Below are 23,705 nucleotides of genomic sequence, written 5' to 3'. Positions count from 1 at the left end.
GGCTCGATGATCTTCATGACCAAAGGCTCTTTTAAGAGCCACCCACTTTTACAACAAAGGAGCTGAAGTTGCTAAATTGGCATCATCCTGGTGGGGTACCCAAAACTCTTGAGCATCCATCTGGGGTTCATAATTCAGGTCTTACCTGGACGGCCAATTTGATGTCTCTAGGAAACCCATACCTAGACTGATGCCTTTGCTTGCCAAAGTAGCAGTTTAGCCTGCTACTTTAGCAAGCAAAGGCATCATAGTTCACAACCATCAAACCATTCCTACTAGCTTTAAGCTACTAATAATTCCATCATCCTATACATGTCCAAACCGAATATAAGTTCTGCATCTGGGAGTCGTGCCACTTTGATTCGATCTGAACATGCACAGAATTGCAGCTTGACTGTCTTCATGGATTTATAGCAAGGGATTCCTGAAGCTACTGGGAAAGGTTCCTTTTTCTTTCGGGTGGTTTGAATTACTTAGCCTGCTACAGCAAGAGGCTGCATCCGCTGGCTGCAACTTCAAATGAGGGGGGAGAGAAAGGCAACCGTAGTTGGAAACATCTTAAACAGAGGAAACCTTAAGAAGTTCCACCATTAAATTGTTCTCCTAGTCTGGGACATCCACTAGGGAGGATAAGGGCTATAGCCCTATGCATCTGGAGGGCACCAGGTTTTGGAAATTTAGGGCAGCCTGTACAGCTCTGACGACCTTTCTGTCTCTCAGTTTCCATTTGACAAAACCTGCCTACTTGTTTCTACAACTACTTGTTCTCAAGCTGAAATCAACAGAAAAAAGCATCTTCAGAAAAGGGTAATTGGAGTGCCGCGATTTTATGTGTTGGAAGCCGCCCCGAGGCTTATGCGAATGGGGCAGCAAACAAGTTGCCCAAATACATACATACATACATACATACATACATAATACGCGGACTCGGGAAGGGAAAGTAACAAGCTATTGCACATTTCCTTTTTTTAAGAAATTTATTTGAAATTATAATCCTAAAAAACAGAGAAAAACTAAAAACAACATCAATCATCAAAAACATCGAGCCCGCTGGATCAGCCCCCGCACCTTCTCTTTCCATTTATGATAACTTAAAAACATATTTAAATCTATGCGAAGTCCCGTTGCTCTAGCCAATAATAAAAAGAGTCCCAAGTTTGAGAGAAGTCAGTATCTTCCTTCTCCTTCAATGATAAAGTCAATCCATCCATTTCTGCACCGTCCAAGATCTTTTTTAGAATCAGTTCCTCGGTGGGTGGTTCCTCACTTTTCCAGTGTTGAGCGAATGCAATCCTCGCCGCAGTGATTACACGTAAAATCAAATACATTTCTTGTATACTAATGTCCACAGATATAATGCCTAATAAAAAAAAAACTTCAGGTTTAAAAGCTAAAGGTTTTTGTAACATTTCCTCAAGCCGGTTATGTATTTTAATCCAATACTTTTTCACGTTATCGCAAGTCCAGCTATTGCGCATTTCCATCGGACAGTCATTCGTGTTTGCAGTGCATTCCTTCCCTTTCTGGGGAAGAAAAAAGTTGCCCTCTCTGAGGCTCGAACTCAGGACCTTCAGATTATGAGACTGACGCGCTGCCTACTGCGCTAAGAAGGCACTTGCACGCTTCTAAAACTGCGTGAAAATGACTATTTTGATTACTGATATTCACTTATTCTTTTATTGAGTTATTTTTACTGATCTAAGTTTCAAGAATGACCTCAATTTTAAAAGCGGATTTATCTCCATAAACGTGCACTATTATGCTAATCGGGCCAAAATGGGGGGGTGGGGGGGCAGCAGTTTTCACCGAGCAAAAAAGACTTAAGGCAACAAGTCTACGCGCACTGTTAACATCGACATAAGCATGCACAGGCCTATGCTGTTGAATTGTCTCCATTCATTTTCTGGGGGTCTGCCAAAGTATATCCACTTTCGCGAAGAACTTGAGGCATGAACAAAACTGCGGTGTGGGAAAGCGGCGCCGAGCTGGCGGGGAAGAGGTCTGGAAACAGAAAAATAGTGGGAAAAGGGGGGAAAAAACCTTATTGGCCCGTACGGGGATCGAACCCGCGACCTTGGCGTTATTAGCACCACGCTCTAACCAACTGAGCTAACCGGCCGGTTGGGTTACTTTTTCCCTGGCTGTCTACTGAATGCTACTGCGCTAAAAGTTTAAAAGTTGATCCTGTATTGCATGGCGTTATATCGATGACTTTAATACGCTGGATAACAATGCCACTGTCAAAAGGGCCCTAAAACCGTACGCCTACACAGGAAGGCGGTCCTTCGAAAAGCGTTTCCTTTATGTAACTCCAAGTTTTACGCCATTATTTTTCAGCAGAAAGAAACAAACAAAGAAAGAGGTCTGTGGATGCCAGATTTCTACAATATTCTGCGTGCTGCAGACTGGGAATAAAGGAGGTAACAAGGCCTCCATGGAATCAGCCGGCCACTGCAACAAAATAGTGTAGCATGAAGTACTTCTGTGCAGAGATCCAACTACTCCTTTCCTTTCCCCCTCCCACCACTTTTACAATCAGTCCAGCATGCTCAATCTTCCCTTTGTTTTTGTTTCTTGGTGGTCGAAGTGTTGGTTTGCAAGGAGGGTGATTCTGGTCCCAGCAACATGAACAACTTGATCTGCTCTTAATTTTTTGAAATCGAAAAGAAAATCACCAGCATTGGTGGTCTCTCGGGTATTAAAACTGCACGTAATTGCGAAAGGAGAAAGGCTAATACAATTCACTCTGTCGAAGACCAGGTTTTTAACTGAGAAAAATGGGAAAAGAGGAGTTGTCAGAAGTGGGATTCGAACCCACGCCTCCAGGGGAGACTGCGACCTGAACGCAGCGCCTTAGACCGCTCGGCCATCCTGACACTTAGTAACCCACTTTTACTGTCCCAGTAACAGGAAGGCTCAACTACTCCGCCAACGAGGGTAAGCCTAGCATTTGCTCTCCTTCACCGCATTCTAACTACTGAGGGAAGAGGAACAGAATTGCCTCAACGAAGAGCCAAAATACTGCAGTTCAAAGAGGAAGAAAAGCAAAGAGATCGTCAGCAAAGAAGCACAGAATTTGCAAGTTTAGTGTTTACTCTGGACGGATGAAGCAAACTTCTCGTGAGCCCGGATAGCTCAGTCGGTAGAGCATCAGACTTTTAATCTGAGGGTCCAGGGTTCAAGTCCCTGTTCGGGCGAAACTATTTTTCGTACACACCTTTCTTTTCCCAACTTCTACAGAGTGCTTTTGACTGTTTGTTTTCCTTAAAGTGTGTAAGAAAGCAATCCTAGGCAAGAAAATATAGGCAGAAAAAGAAAGCCTACAACTCCCAGCATGCCCCAGCCGTCGTGTCTCCTTTACCCCCCCCATCTGAACATGTGCATGCCTGCCGTGGTAACTTGGGGATGTCGGGAATTGTAGGACTTTTCCTTTGCCTAGGCAAGTACAGGATGCTGCGGGAGGAAAAGCTCAGCGGAGGATCAAAAGGTTGGACTGAGTACTACAGCTACTATGCTACCCGCAGAGGGAATAAAAATTGAATAAAAGAAAATAAACTCCCCTAAAATAGTGTCTGGATTCACATTTTCCTCTCCCCCGCTAGACTTCTGCGCAAAAGGTTTTGTTTAGCAGAGGATGGTTTCGATCCATCGACCTCTGGGTTATGGGCCCAGCACGCTTCCGCTGCGCCACTCTGCTGTACGACTAAAAGTGCTGCATTGCAGTCTTAAGTAGATAATTCTGAGTATTGCTTGACTAACAGTGATTCTTAGCTCTTGACTTCGGGGAGGAACAGCCTCTGTCCCAATATTGTATTCACCATTGTCCCTCACCACCCCAGACCTCTGCTTTTTGTACCATCTAACCTGAAGATTTCGGAAAGGTTTTCGTAGCATCTTGCTTGCTCCTTTAAAAAGATACCATGCAACAGTCTGTTTTGGATTTCGTTTGTCCTCGTGGGGCAGTATGAGTCTCTTCCCCTCCACCCAAAACTAGAAGCTTGTCCTGCTTGGGGGAAGAGTAAGGATTTAGACATTTCCTCTCCCTCCCACCCCACACACGCCTGATGAAGACTGTAATTTACCCTGTGCAGGGCACCCAAAATACGGTCCTGGAATAACGGGTTGTATCCAAGTCTAACCATTTCTCTGGGCCTAACATTCCAGTTTTAGTTAGTAAAACTAGCATCAGATACAATCCATGGCTTTGTTCAGAAGCGTCTGGTTAAGACAGTCAGCAACACTGTCTAACTTCTCATTCCACCTTGCAAAGATCCAGATGTTTTGAGCAGCAGTAATTTGCCCCGATTCCACTCCTGACTCTCCTGCCCCAGTGCAGCTAACTAATAAATCCAGAAACACCTTTCCAGGTACTAAGATCATTGTGTGGTTGGCAGCAGATAGAAAGCAATCCAAAGTGCACACACAAAACAGAGTTTATATTCCAGCCAGCACAGATTTTCACATGCGTCACTGAACAGACTCTTGATATTCGCTGAAGGTAGGAGACACATAGAAATCTAGCCTCAGTATGCTCCTGGATCAATGAATGGTTCACACATGCACACAGCATGTGCAAAGGAAATTCAGTACGGTCCTTCAGATGCAATGCTGGATTCACACACCACTGGGCAAAGTTCAGACAGGAAAAAAAAGGCCAGCAGCTTGAGCTGTGCCCAGCCAGGCAGCGCAGAAATACAGAAACTGAATTTTAAATTGGGTGAGTTTTGCTGTTGACCCAGCCGCTCACAACTGAGGTTGGTGAGTTCTACCTGTGTGCATGGTAAGTTGTCAAGTGCAGTCCACCCTGCAGAGGACTGGGTTTCAAAGTGCTTCTCAGAGCACTAGAAGAGATGAAAAAACCTGATCAGCATGAAGGGAGAAGCATTGATTCTTCGTTTCTTCACTGGTTCTGGATGCCCTTCTGTAACAGAAACCCCAATATTCTCCATCAGAAACTATCTCAGTTCTCATGAGATTTTCCCATTTCCGCTCAAAAGCCCTCTTCAGCCATAATCCCCCAAACAGCTGAGTATTCTTCTCCTCTTCCCTCTTCATTCCTTCTTCCTTGTGTGCTGTGCCTTTTTTGATTGTAAATGTGTGACTGCACGGAACTGATTGCACAGGAGTTTCTTTGGCTGAGGAAAAGGATAACAATACCACTGATAAATAAACAGCGCAAAAGCTGGGCCTGGCAGGTTGCTATTTTACACGGCTTTGCACACTCAACCCACTTTGCAGACTCACCAGACACACTTCTGATCAGGAATACGTAACATAAAAATGGTGGTTCTGCATATATTTGCTGCCATCTCTGAATGGCAACAGTTCTCCGTAACTCCTATGACAAGACTTAACACAAGGAAAAAACATTCTGAGTTGCCAAAAAAACACCTAGGGTTAGAAAAACGAGGTGTCCTGGCATGATTTTGATGGTTGGACTGTGCTTACAATGGGTAGAAATATTGAGATGTGCAGAAAAAGCTGCTCAAGGAAGACTTTTTCAAAATCACCTTCTTTTCAATGGAACTGTAGCCCTATATTAGGGTTAGGGGTGTGCACCAGGGTAGGGTTAGGGTTAGAAAAGCGAGGTATCCTGGCATGATTTTGATGGTTGGAATGTGTCTAGAATGGGCAGAAATGATGAGCTGTGCAGAAAAATATACTCAAGGAAGGCTTTTTCAAAATCCTTCTCATTTGAATGGAACTTTCACCCTATATTAGGGTTAGGGGTGTGCACCAGGATAGGGTCAGGGCAGTGGTGGTGAACCTATGGCACACATGCCATAGCAGGCACACCGAGCCCTCTGTCGGCACACGAGCCAAGTCACCCCAGCATCGCCCCAGCAGCCGAGCACCGGATAACAGCACACATAGGGGCCATGCGCATGCTCGGAAAGAAGTAACGGCGCCAGGCGATGACGTCACAAGCCACGACTCGTCCAAGCTTTCACATGGCCAGTCAGTGCACTCCCAAGGAGATTATATATATATGCGCATGCTTGGACTGGCTGTGAGTTGCTTTTTCTAAACTAAAACCTCAGTTTTCAGGTTTTATTGCAATGTTGGCACTGTGCGATAATTAAGTGGTTTTGGGGTTGCAGTTTGGGCTCTCAGTCTCTAAAAGGTTCACCATCTCTGCCTTAGGGTATAATCCTATGTTTAGGCCGAAGAAAACTCTACAGCCCCCAGAATCCCTCAAGCCAACCATGCTGGCTGGGGCATGCTGGGAGTTGGGAGGCTTTTTCCTGGCTCAAAAGGAATAGTTACACCAGTAAAATTCAAAGCGTGGTAGCATGTGTTAGGAATCACTGCTTCTTTACATGATTGCAACCTCCCATTTCTCTCACCTGCTAAATATGAAATATTTAATACAAGTCTTGAGTTAGAGCTCTGGAAGTGACTAAGCACCTTACTAACATCAGATGTGTGCTCCCTCAGTTGACTTCTCCATTCATCCATGCTGTAATACATTTTTACATGGAGATCCACAAAAGTTTGCTCAAAATTCTGTCCTCCTCCGGAAGTAAACAGCAGAGATCTGGATTCCACAAATCTGGATGCCCAGATTTAGGAGAACTGATGTTGTAACAGCTTTCACCTACAGGGCACCTCTCAGACCAGACTACCTTTAAAGAAAGAGCAGGAGTGTGTAGCTATCTGTCATAGCTACAGATTTTTAGCATTACCTTGTACATGAAAGTTAAGAAGTGACTGCAGGTTCCTCACAAGAGGAAAAGGCAGAATAGAAATCAACATTATAATTTCACCACATTTTTCAATATTGCACATCATTTTATGGGGGGAGGTAAAATTTATTTATTTTTAATTTCTATACCGTCCAATAGCCAAAGTCCTCTAGGCAGTTCACAACATATTTAAAAACAATGTAAAATATACCAATTAAAACCTCATAAAAAGTTGGCAATACAAAGTTTAAAACCAAATTTAAAAAAACAAAAATTACATATTTAAAAGACCCTGCCTAGCAAGCAGCTGGCCCCAGTAACTAATTAAATGCCCAGCAGTAGAAGGCAGTTTTTAAAAAAGGGAGTAAAGTTGGCACCAAGCAGGCACAGTGGGGAAGCTCGTTCCATAATGAGGTACGGCTGAACTGGCTTACTTTCAGGGATTTCAGGTTTTCAGTTCACTGGCTTGTGACAACACAAAGTCACCACCCAGACCTCCCAAAGCATACTTCAAAACATCTGGAGAACAATTCATATCAGCCTCATCAAACTGGCCGACAGTCTGGGACAGCCATGAATGGTCTCTGATTTTTTTGATGGGGGGACAAGGAATTGGAAAGGAGTATTATGGAAGAGGAAAAGCCTGGGCTACCTAAAACCCTATACAAGGACTCTACCCTGCAATATGTGGTCTCACTTTTAAATCCTCAACTCCAAAAGGGACCATTTGTAAGTCATGATTTTGTGGGTGCTTATTTCCTATCATCATCATCATCATCATCATCATCATCATCATCATCATCTCCTATTAAGATCATGGCTTCCAGTCCTATCGCTTCCTGGCATATAGACAGGGAAGAAATGGAGGTAGTGACAGATTTTATTTTCTGCTGTCTGCTCCAAGATCACCACAGACGGGGACTGCAGCCAAGAAATTAAAAGACGCTTGCTGCTGGGGAGGAGAGCTATGGCAAATCTAGAAAGCATACTAAAAAGCAGAGACATCACCCTGCCGAGAAAAGTTCATATAGTCAAGGATATGGTTTTCCCAGTTGCAATGTACGGCTGTGAAAGCTGGACCATAAGGAAGGCTGAGCACCGAAGGATTGAGGCCTTTGAATTGTGGTGCTGGAGGAGACTCCTGAGAGTCCCTTGGACCGCAAGGCGATCAAACCGGTAAGTCCTGGAGGAGATCAACCCTTGCTGCACTTTAGAAGGCCAGATACTAAAGATGAAACTCAAATACTTTGGCCACCTAATGAGAAGGAAGGACTCCCAGGAGAAGAGCCTAATGCTGGGAACAATTGGGAAAAGAAGAAGGGGATGGCAGAGAATGAGGTGGCTGGATGGAGTCACTGGGGCGGTGGGAGTGGGCTTGGGTGGACTCCAGGGAATGGTGGAGGACAGGAGAGCCTGGAGGAATGTTGTCCATGGAGTCATGATGGGTCAGGCATGACTTTGCGGCTAAACAAAAAAAAAATTCCTACCATGAACCACAGCTGTGAGAGGTCTCCAATGGATCTCTGAGCCTCTAAACACTCAATTACCACAGACACAGGATGGTCCTTAAAATAATGTATTTAGAAAAAGAAGAAATGCTTAAGAGTAAACGACCTCTCCCGCTCAAGAAGTCTCTCTCACTGATTCCTTGAGAGTCGCAAACTGCACCAAGCTGCGGCACTGCTCTTCCAGGACGCCCCGGAACACCTCGTAGCGGTGGTTGAGGTCTCTGCGCCTGTGGATGTGGTACTTGGTTCCCAGGGCCCCATGAGGAGAAGGCACCCCATAGAAAACCCGCTCGATGCGCGAGTGCACCAGCGCCATGGCGCACATGACACACGGCTCCCGGGTCAAGTACATATCATAGCCGGTGCAGATATAAGGGAGTCCGTCACTGGAGACAGAAGAGCTGCCCGGGCTGCCGTCTGGCTGAAGAAACGAGCAAGCAGGATAGTCTTTATAGCTGTATGCCCCACCACCTTGGCCATGGGCCACCAGGTCAATGCAGACCATGGCAGCGTGGAGCAGTGGGTTGGGCCCGTTTCTGCAGTCATGCCCTACGGCCAGAACCATCCCGCTGGCTGGGTCAACCACCACACCCCCGACCGGCCTCATGCCCTTCCGTGCTCCCCGTTTTGCAGCCTGGAGAGCCAGCTCCATGTGGCTCTGCATGGCAGCCTTCTGCAGGGGGGTGAAGAGAGAGCCACTGATCGCCTGGCTGATGTGTTTGTTCTCATGGAAGGAGACGGGCCAATGTCGAGCGGCTTCTTCGTACTGGGGGCGGGTCAAGGGCGGACGGGCCGGTACCCGAGTCAAGAAAGGCTCCCCCAAGCCACACAGGACGACACGGCCTTCGGGGAAGAGGTCAGCGAGGGACGGCACCTCATCCTGCTCATCTGTGGGGCTCGCCAAACACAGGAGCATCTCCAGTGGGTGTGAGCTGCCCAGGGCGGCACAAGCACGGACCCGCTTCAAGTGCGGGTGGTCGCCCAGAGGATAGACAGCAGAAACCTCCTTCACCAGGCGGCACGCTTCCTTCTTGTCCAGGATGGGGGCAGCGTAGACTGGCATTAAGGTGATCTCCTGGGATTCCCTCTCTGAAAGAACAGGCAGCACCTCCCAGGACTGGACACCTCTGGGCTCGTCCGTCTTTCGGCGTTTACAATCAGGCTCCATCAGGCTGGAGGCATCCTGGTCACACGTCTGGGAGTGAGAGAAGGGTAGGTCCTCAAACTGAAGGGTCCTAACATGAGCCTTTTCAAAGTTGCACTAGCGTCTTATTTCTTCTTTTGCTGTTGTTTGTGGGAAAATGCTGTGAATAAATTAAAGAGAGTATATATAAAGCATGTGATTGTTTGTTTTTTATTTATTTAAAACTTTTTAGACAGTTCCTTATCATGGTCTTGGGATGGTTTAACAATAAGACAAAAGAGAATAAAACACAACATCTTAACCAATCAACAATAAAACCCATATTAAAACAGTATGTCAACACACTGCAACCCCTGAAGTTTCCTTATTCTTTAACTGCAACAGGCTCATATCATGTATTAGAATTACAGAACATTTCTAACAGCAATAATTTAATCTTACTGTTTCCCAGATAATATTTAACCACTATTAATTGTATGCATATATCTTGACATATATTTAATATTAATATTTTTATATCTTGTGCAGAGACTAAAATTTAATACAGCCCCTCTCTGCAGGCTCTCAGTCCCATGGACTACATTATTTAATAAACAGAATGCATTTGCCAGCAAATTAATATGAGGGCTTGGAGTCTCTCACCTCCTCAGTTGGTTGATCATCGAGTTGCCAGGCAGACACACACACTTTTCAAAAACATGAGCATTCCGAGAGAACATCCCTGTCTAATGTGTGAAAACAGACATAGTAGTCATGGCATCCTGATTATTTTTAGAGTGGTAACTGAGCCGCCAGCCCTCCAACGTGCTGCTGAAAGATGTCATTATTCATCCTGCACTCTGCAGATGCTCAGCAACACGTTCTTTAGTTATTTCACACGAAGTGCAACGGAACTTTCCTCGTTCCGTTTCCCCCTGTGCAGATATTCACACGTGCTTAATGCACTTATTAATTTAATTATGAATTTTATTATTGGGCTGACTATCATCAGCATTAATGCTAGCCACGGTTTCCCATCTACCCTCCCCCCGCAAAAGCATTTCTGACTGCCTGATCCTCCCCACTCCAGTATTCCGCTGCAACACGTGTAAAGAGGCTCCGTCACATTGGCCCGCCGACACGCTGCTCGTCGGACCCTGCCGGGGAGCGCGACCTCCGCCAGCGCTGATTGGCTGAAGAAGTTCCACGGTCTTCTTGGAAAGGGAACTGATTGGCTTTCCTTCTTCCTCTGGCCGCGATTGGGCGAGAGGGAGGAAAGTGTCAGAGCGCTTCCATAAGCGCAACGAGAGGGAGCCTCCTAGAGCGGTCACTTGCTTCCTTCCCCAACATTCCAAGTCCCGGCGGGGGAGACAAGAAGGGGACTAGAGCAGCCGGAAGTCGGTTTCCCCATGCAGGAGAGGATGCGGAAGTGAGTTGGTTCCGGAGCTGGGACATGGAGTCCGGGCAGCAGCCGGTGTGGCGCGGCCTGGGGCTGCTCGGGAGAAGCGGCGGGGAGAGCCCGGCGTTAGGCCCTGCCGCGTGCGAGAGGCGGCTGCTGTGGGCTGCGTCCTTGCTGTGCGTCCTGCTGGATCTGCAGCTGCCAGGTAACCATGGGAACCGGGATCCCCACCCTCTCCCTCTTCGCCCGTAGCAACGGACGGTCCGCTGGCCCCGCCCCCTCGCCCCTCCAGGTCGCCCTCCGTCGCTCAGGACCGCCTTCTGCTTCAGGAGCCCCGTTTGGACGGCGCCCCCCAGGATGCGCCCCCTCGCAAAGTTTTTTTGGGGGAGCGCCTTCTGATTTGCCTTGCTGGGCCGACCACTTCCAATTTATAAAACTCCGCCCCTTCCCCATGCAGAGAGCCCTTTTCTCTGTCACTTTCCCCACTCAGCCTAAGTTTGTTTCTAGTCCTCAGTGTCCTTCTCCTGGGCGTGTGCTCTCCTTTTCTCCCTCAAATACTTTAGTGGTAACTTTGTCAAGGTGCATGTATTGAGAGCTCCCCATTGACTCAGCTGCCAGTGATTTCAGCTGAAGTGGCCTCTGCCCAGCAGGGAGGAAACTTGTGGTCCTCCAGTCGTTGCTGGAGCGTAACTGTCATCTGCCCTAGGAGGTGCAGACAATTGTAAAGATGAGAAAAGTTGCACTCCAACAACGACATGCTCCCAGTCCCTGCCTGCCTCTTCAAGCATGCATGAGGATCATACTTAACTGGGAGGAAGAAGATAAGAAGTTCTGTTGAATAACTCAGTTGAAAGCATCAGGATGATATATGCCTACTTTTAAGTAATGATTAAAGGTAGCCCTGACTCTTTCTTTTCTTTTTTTATGGGTAAGTGATTCATAAATGCAGTGACTAAACCTTGCTGTGCCAGGTTCCATAGCACATACCTGGGTTGGCAGAAAGCTGTGCTATCTAACCAAAACAAAATCATTGCTGGTGGACTGGCAGAAGTGAGTAAATTGCTGAAACCAGAAGAGAAGTACAAGGCCTGCAGCTTATTCAGACCATCCAAACTCCTTATGCCAGTCTCCCAATTTTCACCCCCCCCCCAAAAAAAATCCCATCCACAAGCTTCCAAGATGCCACCTTCTGAACCTAATAATTGAGCAGTGTTTTGAGGATTTCTGTCTTTTATATACCTTTCTTTCTGTTGTTCTTCCTGTCGATGAGGGCAAAAATCGGACATGAGATCTGTGTGCAGAACAGATGTTCTGCTGCTGAACCGTAGTCTCTCTTCTCTATCAGTCTTGCAAACTGTTTTATATCTCACAGGTTTGCTGGCTGCTGGGCAAGCAGAGATTGAAAACCACCTTGAAATGGGGCGGAAGCTGTTAGCGGCTGGGCAGCTGGCCGAAGCACTATCACACTACCACTCTGCCGTTGGTGAGTAATGCAGCCCATTGGGTTGAAGTCCCTGAGCAGACAGCACAGTCATGGAAACTGGTGGGGGGGGGCAGTGTCATATGAGCCAATACTGAGGAGAAACTGCCTGATTTGTTGTTCTTGTGATACTTCTCTGAAACAGCTGCAGCTACTTCAGAGAAATGCATATAAGTAGAGTTGGTAGAACTCGTCACTGTGACTGTTTTGATTGCAGTTAGCTGCTATATCGATGAGATTAATCAATTTTTTAAATTGTCTAACCAGCTAAAAAGTCACACATGCATCTTTTTTTTTAGTTTTGTAAAACAAAGGAAAGGAAAGAAATATTTCTAAATACTTCCTAAATAAGTCACAGGGGGAAATGGCTTTTGGGTGCTACAGCATATGTTGTACATCGACAAAAAAGTATAGTTTGCTTTCTTTGAGTTAATTGCTTTTACATAGACAAAGGTAATCAGTTAACTAAAACCTATCTGGTTAAATAGCTCAGATTTCTTACTGCTCTGAGTATTATAACTATTTTAGTCCTCCAAGAAGTCTTCTTGTAGTTCTCTTCTCCCTCCTGCTCATACTTTCCCAACAACCCTGCGAAAGAAGTCAGACAGAGGTAGTGATGGCACAAGGTCAAGCTGAGCAGGGATTCGAACTCAGGTCTCCAAAGTCCTAATCTTGCACCTGGTGTGGTAACCTGTAAGATTTGTAGCTGCTGCAGTTGCCATTAAGGTGGCCATAGTATAAATCGTGCCACTTGGCTATTTACCAGCATCAGAAAAGTGTATTTTCAAGGCAGGGAAGCTTTATGCAAAGATGGGGAGACCTGATGGTCCTTTCCCGCTGCTCATCTGTGGTACAGTTCTAACAGAGATGTAAAGTCCTGTAAGTTAGTACAACCTTCTTTAGGTTATTATCTTTTGGAATTCTAGCAGGCTGCAGGAGGAGAGGAATTGGTGAAGGCCCCTGCACAGCCCTTTCCTGATCTAGAAATAAAAGCCACTGTTCTGATTCATTTTGCTTTTCTGTTTTTTCCCAACCCTCTCAGAAAGTGATCCCAAAAACTACCTTACCTACTACAAACGGGCAACCATCTACTTGGCTATGGGCAAGTTCAAAGCAGCACTTCCGGACCTCTCAAAGGCGATTGAGCTCAAGCCGGATTTCCTGTCTGTAAGTCTTGCCTTCTTCCCTTTTTACCCCTGCGGTTCTCTCTGAAACAATCAGGCAGGGGGAAGGATGCAGGGGGAAGACCTGACTTTGGCCTCCTGACTTTTTTTGAGTGCTGACTAATTAGAAATTTGGGCGGATGTACATACAGAACTTGTGGGTGTTGTCATTCAGGATTATTAATGCATCTGTGGTCATTTTACATATTTTGTTTTTAGCGCTGTTCTATCTAGGATGGCTTGTAATGTGTTTAAACCATACAAAATGCACTTTTTAAGAACTGTGCAGCGGTCCTGGTGCCTCTTTCAGAAACGGAAGTGCCGTGTTTCCCCCACTTCTGCAGTCCCAGGGCAACTGGCTGTCATAGCAAGATTTTCTTGTGGCCATTGACTAGGGCCGGGCTAGTCTTCCCTTTGCTCTGGTGCCTTTCCCGGAGAGCAGACTACAGAAAAAGAGTTGTGTGGTGGGTTATTAGTGTGGGTCCCTCTTCTTCTGTATTACGAGTGTTGAACCTGAACGCCGGGGGCCGAATCCTGCCCTTCAGGAGGACCAAAAAGGCCTGTCCCTTTCCCCCAATCATCAGTGATTTGGCAGTTTCCCATTTGTTGTGCATTTGTTGCCATTCTAGAAGGCACTGAGCTCAGCTGTGCTGGTACCTTGACCTGGGGACCTCACCTCTCTCAACTTCACCCCGGAATGTGGCCTCTGAGCACATCCCCCATGTGGAATTTGGCCAGCAGGCCAAAAGAGTTTCTGCCCCCCCCCCCCCCCCCCGGTGCTACATAATAATCGACCGCGAATCCAATCCTTGCCAATCTACTGCGGGTCACTTAAAAAACCTAGCGGTGGGTCTGGATCCACCGTCCACTTGGCCCTGTCCTCAGAGGTCTCGCATCTTCCATCCTACAGGCCCGACTGCAACGAGGCAACATCCTCCTGAAGCAAGGCAACACGCAAGAGGCCAAGCAGGACTTTGAGGCTGTGGTGAGCGGCTTCTGGGAAGAGCCAGGAATGGGCTTCTCTGCGTGAACGATGGCCTGGGCCACACACACAAATCCATCTCCAGTCCGTCGGCAGGACTGTGCGCCTCCGCAGCGCCCATGTCCAAGATGAGTCCCCCCCACACGCATGCACGCACTCCAGCCATATATTTCAACCAGACAGGAACTTGGGGCTCTGGATCGTGGCAGAGGGACCATCTCCATTTTTAGATTCAGCTCTTAGCTATGCAAATACCAGTTGATTTTAGCTGCAGAATTTTTATCCTGTTCCTCAGCCAGGAATGCGACTGGAATGGCTTGTGTATAATTAGTAAAACAAGATTGTCCCTGCGCCCAGGCTTTCAAAACGGGAAAGCATGGCATACAAGAAAAGAGGAATGGGGAGGGAAGAGGAAAAATAAGTTTTTCAGCAGGTCTGATGGAATGGCCCTGTTTTCCCTTTCCTGTCTCCCTCAGTACAGCTGGAATGGCTGTGGGTGGTGATAACTGAAGAGCCTTGTGGAGGGGGTGGTTAAAAAAAACCATGAACGCTGACCAAAAATGGTGGGGGGTGGGTGCAGTCCACTTATTCAGTCCTGAATGTAGAGAATGGACATACAGTGGATTGAGTATCTATTAAACTGAGCTGTTCCGGAAGCGGCCTGTTATAACGGCCATTTCTACTTATGCATTGGCCCCAACCTTTTGTCCCTTCACCTATTTGAGTGTTCACCAGACCTGCTCAAGCTTAGAATTGTCTTTAATATAAGCAATGGCTTAAAACAAAACATTTTGTTCATGGCTGTTTTTTTTTTTTAATAATTGCATCAGCTCAAGAGCAATCCAGAAAACACAGAGGCCCAAAACCAACTCGCACGTGTCACCGAGTTAGAATTTTCCATGCACGAATCTCGAACTGCCTTTCAGGGGCAAAACTACGTGGGAGCAATTGGTTACCTGGATCGAGCAATTGAGGTATTATCTCTGATTCATCCTCTTATTCATCCAGCTGCCAGGGCATTGCACAAGGGCACTGGAATATCTGTCTTTGAATTCTTTAAGCATTCTGTCAAACTTGGGACTCTTTTTATCATTGGCTAGAGAAACGGGACTTCATATAGATTTAAATATGTTTCTAAGTTATCATAAATGGAAAAAAATGTGGGGGCTCATCCAGCAGGTCCGATGTTTCTGATGATTGATGTTGTTTTTAGTTTTTTTTTGTTTGTTTGAGTGTTATTTTGAATAAAACATAAAAAAATGAATTCTTTAAGCAGAGGAAGGGTTTTTTGAGTCTCGGGAGAGATCACTCTTTAGGTCTGAAGCACTTCTTGTGTCTTCCTTAATGTACCATAGAATGGAATAATCAACATGTGCTAGTTGCATTTGAAATAAAGGAGGCTGGAAAGATGCCCTTGATACAAGATTGCATGTGGCTGTTCTGAAGCAGGGCTGTCTACCTCCCTGGGTCAAAATGGGGAGTGTTACCTTTTGTCTCAGTCTGGGAAGCAGAGATGATAAGGGTTCTTACTGGCCCTACTTTCTTAACACCTTTCTGTTCTGAAATCATCCATGAAATGGAGGGAGAAAGCAGCAAAAGGTTTCATGGCTAAATAACAAACTACGGGAAGCAGCCTCAAGATACAGGACAGGGGGCAGAAGTAGCCTAAAGGCAATTCTTTTTTTTTTTCAGTGTAGCTGAAAAAACCAAGTTGCTGAGAAGATTTTACAATAACAGCAGTGGGATTTGCTGGGCCTCAGAGCCTAATTGCCTCCTTGCTTTGCCATAGATTTCTCCCTGGGACCCAGAAGCCAAGGAGCTGCGTTCCGAGTGCTACCTGTACCTGGGTGACTACAACAAGGCCATCCTGGACCTCAAACCCACCACCAAGCTACGCAATGACAACAGGGCTGCTTTCCTCAAGCTCAGCAAGCTCTATTACAGCCTGGGCGATCACGAGGAGTCCTTAAAGTGAGGGGCCTGTGTGTGAGAGAAGGCTTCGTTTTGTTTTGTTTTGTTTTGTTTTTTACCTGGAAACCTGGGCATAATTACATGGTGTCATTCCAGGGCAGTGATGCAGAGCCCTCCAGTTCCTCAACAGTCACACCCTCTTCCCTTGCCTGAATCCTTTTTGGAGGCTAATTATCGGATGTCCTCCAAGGTTTTTCCTTTCTGTTTTGCAGTATTTCTTTCCATTATCAGAGATTGGAATGTCTTTCCCAAGGCTCAGCTGACAGCACCAAAAGCCTTAAGCTAAAATATGCTGGTCTTTGAGGTTATCTTTGGGACTGTTTGGGTTGTTTTGGGTTTTGTTGTTGTTTTGTGCCTTTGCCCCTGCCTTTTGCCTTCACTAGCCACTCACATGATCTCCAGTCCCCCGAAAAAAAAGTTTGTCCAAACTGGAGTGCTGCCCCAGCTCTGAAAGAGAGTTTGTGTCCTTTCTAAGACTTTAGCTGGGAGGATCACTCCATGGGTGTTGAGCTTTGCTCCTCCTCTGAATTTTGCTTCTCCACCCCTCCACAATACCCCTTGTAAATGGGGCATTAAAATGCACACGTGTTTGGATGCAGTCAGGGAGGATGGACTGGTTCGTGTCTGGATGGGTGTCTGCTTGAGAAGGGCCTTGTGTGCAAGCTTGAAATCTAAAAGCAGAAAGACAGTCACCCACAATCAAGGGGGGGGCGGGGGGAACTTGATTGCATTGTACTTCCAGGCTGGAATCTGGTTCAGCCCACGAGCTTCCAGGGTGTCCCTGGCCGGTTTGCCGTATCTGCATCACTGCTCGGTCTGACCAATAGGTGCAGGGAATGGCACCTCTCTGGGGTCACTCCTGCCACAGCTCGATTCAATGCTTTTTCTCCGCAGCCAAGTGCGGGAGTGCCTGAAACTGGACCAAGATGACAAAGACTGCTTCTCACACTACAAGCAAGTGAAGAAGCTTGCCAAGCAGTTAGAATCAGCTGAGGAATTCGTCAAAGCTCAGAGGTGCTTAATTTCCCACGTTTCTTTGCTTGCGAGGGGCTGTGTTGGCAGTTTGCGCAGAGTACCCTCTGTGCAAAATAATTACATGGCGAGGTCGCTCCAGTGAATTCTACAGGACTTGTGAGCATGCAGGTTGCTTGCCCTTTCTGTGGGGAAGGACAAAGACCCATAAAAGACTCCAATGCTTTTCTCCTTTGCCGCTTCCACACAGCGATTCGGAGCTGGCCACAGGCCCTCCCTGGCCGAGGTAACCTACTTCAGAGGCTCTGTTAAGGACTCGGGCAGAAGGGTTCTGTCCAGGCCAGGATCCATATTAACCAGAGAGAGACAGAACGGAGCTTATGGCCTTCTGAGTGCAAAGCGCGTGTTCTGCAGTTGGGGCCACCGTGCCTTGGTAAAAGGTGGCCTCATCCAACTATAAAAGGGAGGCTTAATGACTTTCATGGAAGAGAAGTTCTTATCAGCAAGCTACAGAGTTTTCTAAGCAAGCGCCTGTCTCCTTACCTTGCCGTGATAAATTCTAGAAGGTGGATTTCCCTGATGTGTGAAGAACTTGGATGCTCAAGTTTGGCTCACTTGGTGTCCCTGAATTTCTAGGATTCTGCAAGGAAATGGATCTCCTTTCTCCCATGTGGCTCCAGTGGAGGGCATGTGGTTGGAGCGTGCTGCAGCTTCACAGCCTTGGGACCATAAGACCTGAAAGTCGGGCACCCGGAGGGTGTACCCCCCAGAGATACCTGGTTTTCACAAGGCATTAATCACTGTAAATGTCTCTGTGGGTTTGAAGTCTGCCAAACCATGCCTGCAAAAATCTGGAGTTTGGGGACAAAGCCGGTAGTCTTGTGCATCATTTCCACCCTGCTTTGGAAGCACCCCACTCCCAGGGAAAAGGGGTGGACAGATTCCTCGGCAAGCTGTGGGGTGAACCATGGCAAAGGCCCTTCTCTGGGGGTCCATTGGCCATTGCTTTATTCAGGCAGGACTTTGTTGGAAAGCTTTGCCACACATCAATTTAAGAACGATTCCAAATTCTGCAAAGCCAGAACCATTCTCTAGAGGGAAAAAGGTGATATATGAAAGTAATGTAATAAGTAACGTTTCGTCATCCTTTGGAGATAAGGTCTTTCTGTGAGAATGCAGTAATGTTGAAATCTGGGTCCAATAACAACTTTACTGAGAAGATTTCCAACAAATGGTGGATGGCTTACAGTAGTTTATAACCGTGTTCTTACACATGGATTATATCCCTTTTCAGCGCATGGGTAGTTTATCACAAAAAAATTGCTTTCTTTTACGACTTAGAGAACATAATTAGGCTGTATTCTACTTGCTTTGTTCATGTGGGCATTACAGGGCATCACAGTTAGCCAAGCACTGTTTTCTTCCAAATGTTGTTTTCTGTGTTCTTGCCCGGTAACAGGTATGACGACGCCATTGAGAAATACAAAGCAGCTATGAAGACAGAGCCCACTGTGGAGATATATTCCACAAAAGCAAAAGGACGCATCTGTCACTGTTTGTCCAAGGTGAGGCAGGACCCTCCAGCCTAGTTGGGGAGATGAGTGGAACTGAAATTAGACTTTATATATTAAAAATTGTCTCTGGTAAGTTGAATGTCTAGCTTAATGATCCTCAAAATGAACACAGAACTCATGAAGGCTAGTTTAATAATGTCGGCATTTCAGAGTTTCAGCGCGTTTTTGCAGCCTTAGCCTTAGAGATAAAGAAAAAGGCTTCATTTGGAATCAGCTTTATCTCTGCTGGGTTTCCTGTTCTGCCCATCCTTGGCCATATTATCCAACCTGTTTGGGCTTTCAGTTTCCTCCCTACTCGTTGCCTAGTCTGAATGGACAAGGTCGAACAATGGTACAGAATGTGGAGAGGGAGGGAGCTGCTTCCTGGGAAAGAGCACTGCAGGCGAAACAGCTTTTCAACCTTTCCCGCTACAGAACAAGCAGCCCCAAGAAGCCATTGACATCTGCACAGAAGCGCACCAGCTCGATCCCAGGAATGTCTTCATCCTTCGTGACCGGGCTGAAGCCTACATCCTGAACGAGGAGTTTGACAAGGGTGAGATGGCAGGAAACGGGTGGGGGAGGGAAGGAGGGAGAGTAAGATCCATCCCAGCCAACCTTCTGCTCTCCTCAGTGGCCGCGGGCAGCCTGCAGGCAGGAGGAGAAAGGGAGCGCTCTTTTCCACCGCTGCATTCCAGCAGGTGGCTTTTTGGCGATGTGTCGCTCCTGAAGGGGGCGTTTCTGTCAGCTGCCTCACTGGCTGGTGCTGCGAGGCAAGAAAGATCCGGGGCTGCTGCTCCCCTCCTCCAAATGCTTCCATGGGTGAAAACCAGATTGGCTTGGCTGGATTGTTCACTCGTGCATCATCAGGGTGAGCAAAGGAGGTCGTAGAATCACAGAGGGGGCCACGAAGGCCACCAGCTCCAGCCCCCTGCTGTTGCAGGTCACCAGTTTGCACCATCCCACTCAGAGGACTGTCCAGACGCTTCAGCCAGGGAGAGCTTGCAACTTCCCCAGGGAATCGGTTCCATCACGTTAGGGTTCTCTTGCAGACATGAGAACTTCTAGAGAAAATTGCTCCAATCTAGCAGTTTCTTACAAGCACGGAAGGTCCTCTTTCACACTGGAAAAATGCAAGGGGGTGGCCTGAATATATCCAGGTTTTTTATTTGATGACCATACAGGCTAGAAACTAGGCAGCACTGTTCTGCTTTCTTTGCCTCATCAAAAAGCAAGAACCGGTGGTCTCTGACTTCTGTTCCGCTGGATTCCACATGCAAAGAGCTGCCAACCCTGGCTCTAGAAACTGTGGAAAAGGTTGCAAACTTTGAAAGGATATGAGTTTTTGTGTGTGAGAGAGAGAGATTCCTTAGTTAAATCCAACCATGTCTTGTCTTGTAGCCGTTGAAGACTATCAAGAAGCCAAAGAGTTCGATGGTGAAAACGAGGAATTAAAAGAAGGGCTGGAGAGGGCACAGAAGCTCCTGAAGCAGTCCAAGAAGCGAGACTATTACAAAATCCTCGGGATCCGGAGGTAGGCTGCACTTTCTTCTTTCACTTTTTATAGTCTAGAGGGGAGAGAGGGAGGGAGCCAGCAAGGCATGTGCTCCAAAAGCTGAACCTCTGGCTTAAGCCACCTCAAGCAGCAGGGCTGGGAAAGAGGCCCCGGCGATGATTCAGGAGAGCTTCCCCTCAGCAGGGCTTAGCAGCGATGCCCCGTCTGGCCTGACTCCACGAGCCACATGCCTTCAGAGGCGATCGTCTCACAAGCTGAGCTGCAGAATCTTTCCTCTGCTGCCAGGTCTCCTAGATGCATCCTAGCATGCAGGACCCCACCCTCTCTAACAGGGGGGTCAAAGCTACCTATCAGCCTAACGTGAGTAATTCCTGAGAGGCACGTGCTCAACAGACAGTAAATAGGCATTGTTCTGGACCCCATCTGGGCAAAACGAGAAACCTCTTCAAGTCAGGTTCTTGAAGTGTGTGTCCTGTGCCTTCCACCCTTCTTGTCTGCATGCGCACAGACAAGAGTGACCCCAAAAGCAAGGCAGCAGGAAAGCCCACATCAAGCTCAGTCACCAGGAACACCATAAAATGACAGTTCGGACCAGGTAATCACAATCCGTCGTCTGAGCATTCGAGGAGGTGACCAGATCCAGGGCAGTGAACTCTGGGACACTGCTGGGATTCCTCTCCGTCCCCCACTTGTTGCCTAAGGGAGGGATGTGGAACCGGGCCTTTCATGTTGACCGCAGAGTCCGGGCTGGCTCAGGCCGGAAGAGAGACTCTTGCAGGTTGTCCTGAGCCCAAATTAGAAAGAGCTTGGAAGGGAAGAAGAAGGGCAGCCCCTTGACCCGGGTCCCTAACAGAACGTGTGCCTTTGAGACCATTTGGTGGCTCAGACGACTGGGCCCCCACCACTCCTCGCTGCTGGGACGTTTTCAGGAGCAGCTGCCTATGCAGGGCCTTGCTTAATCTTGCCTGGATCTTCCCCATGAAGGGCTGCCGTGGGCACATCGGATGAGAGCAGGCAAGAGGGCTCTAGACCTCGTCTGAGCCCTTTCGGTTGCCACGATGAACGCAGGCGCATGCTCACGTCCATCCTGCTGCTTTTGCTGGGGCTGGAGACGGCCTTCAAGCTTGCCCACAGCTGGCCTTGTCATCCCGTTGGTCTTCTGTTTAAACCAAACGACAAAGACACAACAAGTACCCGGACCCTTACAAGGGTGTCACCCTGGCTGGGTTCAGAAAAGTTTGGTGCATGGATTTGGATGGATAAGTTGAAAAAAGGTTATTGGTGACATGGTATCAGATAAAAAGATGCATTATGCAGGTCTACTTAGCTTGATACGGGAATATGCAGGCTTTGGAATTTCACTGGTGGCTTTGATAGGTGTGATGAAGATTTCTGTAAGTTCATATATGCTGATGCCCAACTTGACTGGCCAGAAAAAAGAAAATGGCTTTAGCTAGCTCCATTGGGTTTTTTGGAGCTGGACGCAAAGCATGGTTTGGTTACTGAGTCTGAGCTGCTTTCTCACTCAACCTTGTTTTTCTCTTTCATTGACAAGTTCTGGAAGAAATTCTGTCTGTGTCTCTTTTCCCCCACCCCAAAACTCCTTCCTAGGAATGCAAACAAGCAGGAGATCATCAAGGCCTACCGGAAGCTGGCTCAGCAGTGGCACCCCGACAATTTCCAGTCCGAAGATGAGAAGAAAGAAGCTGAGAAGAAGTTCATTGATATTGCTGCAGCAAAGGAAGTCCTAACAGATCCAGGTAAGGGCCACACAACTAAGTTTGCTCTAAGCCAGCCGTCCCTCTCTCCTGTCCTCCAGATTTGTTGGAGTACAACTCCCAGCACACCTGGAGGGCACCATCTTGCAGGGAGTTGTAATTAATTTGCCTTCAAGTGTATAAAGCTACAGATTTGGTACACATTCTTCTGTTTTGGTCACACCCCTTCTGGCATCGTCATACCCATGAAATGGACTTTTTCTTCCCCCAGTGAAAGCTCTGTTGCTCAGGAAGGCCAGATCAGTCGGCCCCTGAGCCCAAGCAAAACATATTCATGGAACTGCTAAAAGGGAAATCATCATCGGATGCTGTCACAACCGCCAACATTCCCCTTGCCAGTAGCGGCAATTTCGGCTATCCTGAGGCAGAGGAGTACTGTGGAAGCACAAGGGGTTTATTTATTTTATTTATTTTTATTTATTTAAAATGTTTTTACCTCCTTCCCAATGAAATGTCCCAGGACAGCTTACAATAATTAAAAACAGTAATAATATAATTGCAATCATCAATAATAGTATAGTAATTAAAACAGTAACAAGCAATAAATAAATCACATTTGTAATTCAGAAAAAAGAAAAGAAAATGCGACTGTAATCTTAAAACATCTAAAATCCTTCTTAAAATGATGGTTAAATAAAAAGGTTTTTACCTGGCGCCGGAAAGAATATAAAGTCGGCGCCAGGTGAACCTCTGAGGAATTGATTAGAGAGGAGATCCAGAGATCAGCTGGAGCAAAAATGTTTGCATCTAATCTCCTTATTTATTTTATCCCACCTTCTTTTCTGTGACAAATCCGAGGCAGCTTACATACCCTGCTCTCCGTTTAATCCTCACATCAGCAATGTGAGGTACGTTACGCTGAGAGTCGGTGCCTGGCCCAGCCTCACTCTGCAAGCTTCACGCCCAAGTAGGAACTAGAATCCAGACCTCCCGAGTCCCAGCCCATCACTGTGCAGCATTTCCCCCAAGTTGCTCAAGACAATGCCCAGCGGCGCTTATCCCTCAACAGTGCTGGGAAGCAGGCTCTGCTGAAGGTGGGTGGCTGGCACAGGTCCACATTTTTGGCTGCATGGGCATTCAGCCCGGGGTCTCCCTGGTCCCATAGCAACTCTCTGACCACCACATAAATTCTCACCTGCCAAAACGGTGCCTTTTGTGCACTTGTTGTTGTTGTTGTTAGTCGCGAAGTCGTGTCCGACCCATCGTGACCCCATGGACAACATTCCTCCAGGCCTTCCTGTCCTCCACCATCCCCGGGAGTCCACTCAAGCTCACACCCACTGCTTCAGTGACTCCATCTAGCCACCTCATCCTCTGCCGCCCCCTTCTTCTTTTGCCATCTATTGTTCCCAGCATCAGGGTCTTCTCCAGGGAGTCCTTCCTTCTCATTAGGTGGCCAAAGTATTTGAGTTTCATCTTCAGTATCTGGCCTTCTAAAGAGCAGTCAGGGTTGATCTCCTCTAGGACTGACTGGTTTGATCATTTTGCAGTCCAAGGGACTTGCAGGAGTCTCCTCCAGCACCACTATTCAAAGGCCTCAATCCTTCGGCGCTCAGCCTTCCTTATGGTCCAGC

At 47.2% G+C, this 23,705-nt stretch overlaps 2 protein-coding genes and 5 non-coding genes across 9 annotated transcripts in view; 2 read left to right on the top strand and 5 right to left on the bottom strand.

The window, feature by feature from the left end:
- Positions 1-1,540: 1,540 nt before the first annotated feature.
- TRNAM-CAU lies at positions 1,541-1,613 on the bottom strand. Its single transcript has one exon. It is a non-coding gene; the product is annotated as a tRNA-Met (tRNA).
- A 432-nt stretch (positions 1,614-2,045) lies between these two features.
- Positions 2,046-2,119, bottom strand: TRNAI-AAU. Its single transcript has one exon. It is a non-coding gene; the product is annotated as a tRNA-Ile (tRNA).
- Positions 2,120-2,793: 674 nt separating this feature from the next.
- Positions 2,794-2,876, bottom strand: TRNAL-CAG. Its single transcript has one exon. It is a non-coding gene; the product is annotated as a tRNA-Leu (tRNA).
- Positions 2,877-3,124: 248 nt separating this feature from the next.
- Positions 3,125-3,197, top strand: TRNAK-UUU. The gene has a single exon. It is a non-coding gene; the product is annotated as a tRNA-Lys (tRNA).
- A 428-nt stretch (positions 3,198-3,625) lies between these two features.
- Positions 3,626-3,697, bottom strand: TRNAM-CAU. The gene has a single exon. It is a non-coding gene; the product is annotated as a tRNA-Met (tRNA).
- Positions 3,698-8,122: 4,425 nt separating this feature from the next.
- Positions 8,123-15,463, bottom strand: ADAT3 (adenosine deaminase tRNA specific 3). Of its 2 annotated transcripts, XM_044421419.1 has the most exons (4): positions 15,453-15,463; positions 12,669-12,672; positions 9,981-10,063; positions 8,123-9,498 (listed from the first exon to the last, which is right to left on the bottom strand). In XM_044421419.1, the coding sequence occupies exon 4, from the start codon at positions 9,360-9,362 to the stop codon at positions 8,310-8,312; it is 1,053 nt and encodes a 350-aa protein (XP_044277354.1). In that variant the 5' UTR covers positions 9,363-9,498; positions 9,981-10,063; positions 12,669-12,672; positions 15,453-15,463; the 3' UTR covers positions 8,123-8,309. The 2 variants fall into 2 exon arrangements, with proteins under 2 accessions (XP_044277354.1, XP_044277353.1); XM_044421418.1 differs by lacking the exons at positions 12,669-12,672; positions 15,453-15,463 and having other exon boundaries at positions 9,981-10,568.
- The window catches only part of LOC123018932 (dnaJ homolog subfamily C member 3-like), a 15,035-nt gene continuing 2,084 nt past the window's right edge, over positions 10,755-23,705 (top strand). Inside the window, exons 1-11 of one of the 2 annotated variants that reach the window (XM_044421416.1) lie at positions 10,755-10,921; positions 12,089-12,199; positions 13,239-13,363; positions 14,270-14,344; positions 15,172-15,315; positions 16,131-16,312; positions 17,207-17,326; positions 18,744-18,849; positions 19,273-19,393; positions 20,239-20,371; positions 21,965-22,113. In XM_044421416.1, the coding sequence (XP_044277351.1) occupies positions 10,771-10,921; positions 12,089-12,199; positions 13,239-13,363; positions 14,270-14,344; positions 15,172-15,315; positions 16,131-16,312; positions 17,207-17,326; positions 18,744-18,849; positions 19,273-19,393; positions 20,239-20,371; positions 21,965-22,113 (1,417 nt within the window). In that variant the 5' untranslated portion in view covers positions 10,755-10,770. The other variant, XM_044421417.1, reaches the window with a different exon arrangement.

Source organism: Varanus komodoensis, unplaced genomic scaffold (assembly GCF_004798865.1).
Source record: "Varanus komodoensis strain SLA01 unplaced genomic scaffold, ASM479886v1 scaffold119, whole genome shotgun sequence".
Classification (NCBI taxonomy): Eukaryota; Metazoa; Chordata; class Lepidosauria; order Squamata; family Varanidae; genus Varanus; species Varanus komodoensis.
This window is presented reverse-complemented; position numbering and strand designations above follow the sequence as displayed.

Excerpts from the sequence above, each read along its gene's own strand:
- ADAT3 (XM_044421419.1), bottom strand. The coding sequence starts at position 9,362 with ATGGAGCCTGATTGTAAACGCCGAAAGACGGACGAGCCCAGAGGTGTC.